This window comes from Oncorhynchus masou, chromosome 23 (assembly GCF_036934945.1).
Source record: "Oncorhynchus masou masou isolate Uvic2021 chromosome 23, UVic_Omas_1.1, whole genome shotgun sequence".
Classification (NCBI taxonomy): Eukaryota; Metazoa; Chordata; class Actinopteri; order Salmoniformes; family Salmonidae; genus Oncorhynchus; species Oncorhynchus masou.
This window is the reverse complement of record NC_088234.1, coordinates 56,586,581-56,594,105: the sequence shown is the minus strand read 5'-3', so window position 1 is coordinate 56,594,105 and position 7,525 is coordinate 56,586,581. Positions and strand designations below refer to the sequence as shown.

General features: G+C 52.5%; 1 protein-coding gene across 6 annotated transcripts in view; it reads left to right on the top strand.

Annotated features, from left to right (window-relative positions):
• LOC135511092 (ankyrin-3-like) overlaps positions 1-7,525 on the top strand; it is a 125,028-nt gene that overhangs the window by 74,322 nt on the left and 43,181 nt on the right. For all 6 annotated transcript variants that reach the window (XM_064932620.1, XM_064932622.1, XM_064932624.1 and 3 more), the window contains 4 exons: positions 4,394-4,591; positions 6,014-6,112; positions 6,867-6,965; positions 7,262-7,360. In XM_064932620.1, coding sequence (XP_064788692.1) covers positions 4,394-4,591; positions 6,014-6,112; positions 6,867-6,965; positions 7,262-7,360 — 495 coding nt within the window. The remainder of the gene's footprint in view (positions 1-4,393; positions 4,592-6,013; positions 6,113-6,866; positions 6,966-7,261; positions 7,361-7,525) is intronic.

The window sequence follows — 7,525 nt, the reverse complement described above, 5'->3', positions numbered from 1 at the left end:
TGCATCCCATGGCTATTACACCCCCACTGCCCTGCATCCCAGGGCAATTACACCCCCACTGTCCTGCTTCCCAGGACTATTACACACCCACTGCCCTGCATCCCAGGACTATTACACCCCCACTGCCCTGCTTCCCAGGACTATTACACACCCACTGCCCTGCATCCCAGGACCATTACACCCCCACTGCCCTGCTTCCCAGGACTATTACACACCCACTGCCCTGCATCCCAGGACCATTACACCCCCACTGCCCTGCTTCCCAGGACTATTACACACCCACTGCCCTGCTTCCCAGGACTATTACACACCCACAACTATTACACCCCCACTGCCCTGCTTCCCAGGACTATTACACACCCACTGCCCTGCATCCCAGGACTATTACACCCCCACTGCCCTGCATCCCAGGACTATTACACCCCACTGTCCTGCATCCCAGGACTATTACACCCCCACTGCCCTGCTTCCCAGGACTATTACACCCCCACTGTCCTGCATCCCAGGACTATTACACCCCCACTGTCCTGCATCCCAGGACTATTACACCCCCACTGCCCTGCTTCCCAGGACTATTACACCCCCACTGTCCTGCATCCCAGGGCTATTACACCCCCACTGCCCTGCATCCCAGGGCTATTACACCTCCACTGCCCTGCATCCCATGGCTATTACACCCCACTGCCCTGCATCCCAGGACTATTACACCCCCACTGCCCTGCATCCCAGGGCTATTACACCCCCACTGCCCTGCATCCCAGGACTATTACACCCCCACTGCCCTGCATCCCAGGGCTATTACACCCCCACTGCCCTGCATCCCAGGGCTATTACACCCCCACTGCCCTGCATCTCAGGGCTATTACACCTCCACTGCCCTGCATCCCATGGCTATTACACCCCCACTGCCCTGCATCCCAGGACTATTACACCCCCACTGCCCTATTTCCCAGGACTATTACACACCCACTGCCCTGCATCCCAGGACTATTACACCCCCACTGCCCTGCATCCCAGGACTATTACACCCCCACTGCCCTGCATCCCAGGACTATTACACCCCCACTGCCCTGCATCCCAGGACTATTACACCCCCACTGCCCTGCATCCCAGGACTATTACACCCCCACTGCCCTGCTTCCCAGGACTATTACACACCCACTGCCCTGCATCCCAGGACTATTACACCCCCACTGCCCTGCTTCCCAGGACTATTACACACCCACTGCCCTGCATCCCAGGACTATTACACCCCCACTGCCCTGCTTCCCAGGACTATTACACCCCCACTGCCCTGCATCCCAGGGCTATTACACCTCCACTGCCCTGCATCCCATGGCTATTACACCCCCACTGCCCTGCATCCCAGGACTATTACACCCCCACTGCCCTGCTTCCCAGGACTATTACACCCCCACTGCCCTGCATCCCAGGGCTATTACACCCCCACTGCCCTGCTTCCCAGGACTATTACACACCCACTGCCCTGTATCCCAGGACTATTACACACCCACTGCCCTGCATCCCAGGACTATTACACCCCCACTGCCCTGCTTCCCAGGACTATTACACACCCACTGCCCTGCATCCCAGGACTATTACACCCCCACTGCCCTGCATCCCAGGACTATTACACCCCCACTGCCCTGCATCCCAGGACTGTTACACCCCCACTGCCTTGCATCCCAGGACTATTACACCCCCACTGCCCTGCATCCCAGGGCTATTACACCCCCACTGCCCTGCATCCCAGGGCTATTACACCTCCACTGCCCTGCATCCCATGGCTATTACACCCCCACTGCCCTGCATCCCAGGACTATTACACCCCCACTGCCCTGCATCCCATGGCTATTACACCCCCACTGCCCTGCATCCCAGGACTATTACACCCCCACTGCCCTGCTTCCCAGGACTATTACACACCCACTGCCCTGCATCCCAGAACTATTACACCCCCACTGCCCTGCATCCCAGGACTATTACACCCCCACTGCCCTGCATCCCAGGACTATTACACCCCCACTGTCCTGCATCCCAGGGCTATTACACCCACACTGCCCTGCATCCCAGGACTATTACACCCCCACTGTCCTGCATCCCAGGGCTATTACACACCCACTGCCCAGCATCCCAGGGCTATTACACCCACACTGCCCTGCATCCCAGGACTATTACACACCCACTGCCCTGCATCCCAGGACTATTACACCCCCACTGCCCTGCTTCCCAGGACTATTACACACCCACTGCCCTGCATCCCAGGACTATTACACCCCCACTGCCCTGCTTCCCAGGACTATTACACCCCCACTGCCCTGCATCCCAGGGCTATTACACCTCCACTGCCCTGCATCCCATGGCTATTACACCCCCACTGCCCTGCATCCCAGGACTATTACACCCCCACTGCCCTGCTTCCCAGGACTATTACACACCCACTGCCCTGCATCCCAGGACTATTACACACCCACTGCCCTGCATCCCAGGACTATCACACCCCCACTGCCCTGCTTCCCAGGACTATTACACACCCACTGCCCTGCATCCCAGGACTATTACACCCCCACTGCCCTGCTTCCCAGGACTATTACACACCCACTGCCCTGCATCCCAGGACTATTACACCCCCACTGCCCTGCATCCCAGGACTATTACACCCCCACTGCCCTGCATCCCAGGACTATTACACCCCCACTGCCTTGCATCCCAGGACTATTACACCCCCACTGCCCTGCATCCCAGGGCTATTACACCCCCACTGCCCTGCATCCCAGGGCTATTACACCTCCACTGCCCTGCATCCCATGGCTATTACACCCCCACTGCCCTGCATCCCAGGACTATTACACCCCCACTGCCCTGCTTCCCAGGACTATTACACACCCACTGCCCTGCATCCCAGGACTATTACACCCCCACTGCCCTTCTTCCCAGGACTATTACACACCCACTGCCCTGCATCCCAGGACTATTACACCCCCACTGCCCTGCTTCCCAGGACTATTACACACCCACTGCCCTGCATCCCAGGACTATTACACCCCCACTGTCCTGCATCCCAGGACTATTACACCCCCACTGCCCTGCATCCCAGGACTATTACACCCCCACTGCCTTGCATCCCCGGACTATTACACCCCCACTGCCCTGCATCCCAGGACTATTACACCCCCACTGCCCTGCATCCCAGGACTATTACACCCCCACTGCCCTGCATCCCATGACCTTTACACCCACACTGCCCTGCATCCCAGAACTATTACACCCCCACTGCCCTGCATCCCAGGACTATTACACCCCCACTGCCCTGCATCCCAGGACTATTACACCCCCACTGTCCTGCATCCCAGGGCTATTACACCCACACTGCCCTGCATCCCAGGACTATTACACCCCCACTGTCCTGCATCCCAGGGCTATTACACACCCACTGCCCTGCATCCCAGGGCTATTACACCCACACTGCCCTGCATCCCAGGACTATTACACCCCACTGTCCTGCATCCCAGGGCTATTACACCCCCACTGCCCTGCATCCCAGAACTATTACACCCCCACTGCCCTGCTTCCCAGGTCTATTACACCCCACTGTCCTGCATCCCAGGGCTATTACACCCCCACTGCCCTGCATCCCAGGACTATTACACCCCCACTGCCCTGCTTCCCAGGACTATTACACCCCACTGTCCTGCATCCCAGGGCTATTACACCCCCACTGCCCTGCATCCCAGGGCTATTACACCCCCACTGCCCTGCTTCCCAGGACTATTACACCCCACTGCCCTGCTTCCCAGGACTATTACACCCCACTGTCCTGCATCCCAGGGCTATTACACCCCCACTGCCCTGCATCCCAGGGCTATTACACCCCCACTGCCCTGCTTCCCAGGACTATTACACGCCCACTGCCCTGCATCCCAGGACTATTACACCCCCACTGCCCTGTTTCCCAGGACTATTCATGGAGTTAAAGCCCCACTGTAGTGTCATACCGCCAGTGGAGCTCCACTAAAGATCCTCTCCAAGGAAACCCTTTGGGAATGTTGGGATGGATCCGGCTTTAACACCCAGCCAAAGACTCTTTCTGCCTGCCTGGGGCTTTTGTTGTTTAGTAGTGTGTCCAGTGAAGGGAGAAGAAGATGAAACATGTTGTTTCTGTTAACCAAGGCCTTAAGCTAAACCATGCATCTAGCTAAGACTATGGGATGTTTACAGTGTACTGTGTGTTATCATCTCTTTATCTAGAACCCTAATGAGAGTAGAATAGAATAGAATAGAGTCGTAGAATAGAGTAAAGCAGAGCAGAATAGAGTATAATAGAGCAGAATAGAGTAGAGTAGAATAGAGGACACATTGCTGAATACATTTTCTCTGTGTCTCGTCCTCTCAGAATGGCTACACACCCCTCCACATAGCTGCCAAGAAGAACCAGATGGACATCGGGACCACCCTACTGGAGTACGGGGCGGACACCAATGCTGTGACCCGCCAGGGCATCAGCCCTGTTCACCTGGCTGCACAGGAGGGCAGTGTGGACCTGGTCTCTCTGCTGCTCACCAAGAACGCCAGCGTCAACATGGGCAACAAGGTAACACACACACACACTGTGTATACACAGCACAAACGGTTCACTATACTACATTCACATAAACACATACACACACGCACACACACTCTCACCTGGCCTCACAGGAGGGTTAACTTATGTGAAAAGGATAATTGTATAACTCATAGGCATTAAGGCCCGGACATCATCAACACTGAAACTAACACACTTATACAGAATACTACTGTTCACATACACACATGCACAACCACAGACACATGTGTTACCAAAGGCGCATACACACACACCAATGGCCAGGCTTTTCAGAGGCTGATTTAAGCCCACTGATTTGAGCCTAGAGGGCCTGTGTCATCCTAATGAGTTGAAGGCAGATGACACTTCTCAGTATAGCACCGTCTTTAGCATGTCGGATCAGACCACAGCTGAGTCTCTCATTTTCACTGACACTTTTCACTGAGTTCAAAAGGAGCCACTGGATTTACCAAGTCCTTTAAAAACAACCTCCTGGCTAGATAACTATCCCTGTGACTCTTTAAAAACAACCTCCTAGCTAGCTAACTATCCCTGTGACTCTTTAAAAACAACCTCCTGGCTAGATAACTATCCCTGTGACTCTTTAAAAACAACCTCCTGGCTAGCTAACTATCCCTGTCACTCTTTAAAAACAACCTCCTGGCTAGCTAACTATCCCTGTGACTCTTTAAAAACAACCTCCTAGCTAGCTAACTATCCCTGTGACTCTTTAAAAACAACCTCCTGGCTAGATAACTATCCCTGTGACTCTTTAAAAACAACCTCCTGGCTAGCTAACTATCCCTGTGACTCTTTAAAAACAACCTCCTGGCTAGCTAACTATCCCTGTCACTCTTTAAAAACAACCTCCTAGCTAGCTAACTATCCCTGTGACTCTTTAAAAACAACCTCCTGGCTAGATATCTGTCCATGTGACTCTTTAAAAACAACCTCCTGGCTAGCTAACTATCCCTGTCACTCTTTAAAAACAACCTCCTGGCTAGCTAACTATCCCTGTGACTCTTTAAAAACAACCTCCTAGCTAGCTAACTATCCCTGTGACTCTTTAAAAACAACCTCCTGGCTAGATAACTATCCCTGTGACTCTTTAAAAACAACCTCCTGGCTAGCTAACTATCCCTGTCACTCTTTAAAAACAACCTCCTGGCTAGCTAACTATCCCTGTCACTCTTTAAAAACAACCTCCTGGCTAGCTAACTATCCCTGTGACTCTTTAAAATCAACCTCCTAGCTAGCTAACTATCCCTGTCACTCTTTAAAAACAACCTCCTAGCTAGCTAACTATCCCTGTGACTCTTTAAAAACAAATATGAATAAAGAGCCATTGCTTTGACATGGCTATGATAACCCCCGGTATGGAACATGAATTCTAAATGTGTGTGTGTGTGCGATTGCGCCTATCTCTTTCAGAGTGGTCTCACACCTCTCCACTTAGCGGCGCAGGAGGACAAAGTCAACGTGGCGGAAGTCCTGCTCAACCAGGGGGCGGACGTCGACCCCTCGACAAAGGTGAAGGTCACGCTGTTTCCACGGCAACCACAGGGAACAGACTGTACAGACTATCAGAGTGAAAGCCTGTGGGACAGAGAGATGCCCTTGATTTCAACTCTCCTTGTCAATGATAGACCAGGGGTTGTAGATGGTTAATTAATGTGTTTAGAATAGTGATAAAGACCCACAACACAATGAAGTTACAGACATAATGTATTGATGTTGCGTGTGTGCATGTATTGTCTCCACCATTCTATACACTGGTCGATAAAATGTTGAAGGAAAGATAAACACCTGCCCCCACACACACTTGGCTGCAGCACTGTGTTCTCAGGTGTGGAATGAATAAAGGATTAGAAGACACCTGAGTGGCAGGTGTTTGTGTCTGTATGTGCGTCACTACCAGTAACCTCCCCAGCTTGATGCAGCAGGCTGCCCATCGGCTGCTCACGTTCACTAGACAGGGACACAGACAGAGAGAGATCTGCAGTAGCACAAGGTCACACACTGTGTTGTGCTGGCAGCACACTGGTTTACAGCCAAGGCTGTTCATTCATTCATATTTTCTATCAGGTGTCTCTATTAGAGAAGTGTTATGAAGTTCTTGTTGTATAATAGGATTTTTGTGTTACACTTGTGTAAATGTAATGTTAGTTACTTCCTGGTCACACAAGGGCTGTGATGTCACAGGACGAGAAGTAAAAAGCTTACATCTTCCTTTCTTCTCTCTCTCTCTCTCTCTCTCTCGGTTCCTTGTCCTTGGGTAAAACAGATGGGATACACTCCGCTGCATGTGGCTTGTCACTATGGCAACGTCAAGATGGCGGACTTCCTCATACAGAACCAGGCCAGAGTTGATGACAAAACAAAGGTAAACAACTGAAAGTCTGTCCCATGTGGTGTTCATGTGAGCTGAGCTTATTTACCTTTGTCAGTTTGTGTGTTTTTTGCTGGCTGTCCCTAACACTCTCTTTGTGTTGATACCACTCCCTCCTTCCCCGTTCCTCACTCCCTCTCTCCCTCCGTCACTCTCTTGCTATCCTCCTGTTTATGTCTTCTCCCTCATGTTTTCACTTTGCATCCCCTTTCCCCACTCCCCTCAATTTCTCTCCATCTCGTTCTTCCTCTCACTATCATCCCTCTCGTTCTCTCTGTCGCTGTCTGCAGAACGGCTACACGCCCCTCCACCAGGCGGCGCAGCAGGGCCACACCCACATCATCAACCTGCTGCTGCAGCACGGAGCCTCTGCCAATCAGCTGACCATGGTGAGTGAGGCATGATGGGAAAACCTGCTGTCTCAGCAGCTCTCTTCCAGAGGCCTGGATCAGCAGGGCTACACAGAGCAGCAGGACACACAATAGTATACAGTACATACATAGTAATGGACACACAGACACAGACACACACACACACACACTAAAAACAGACTT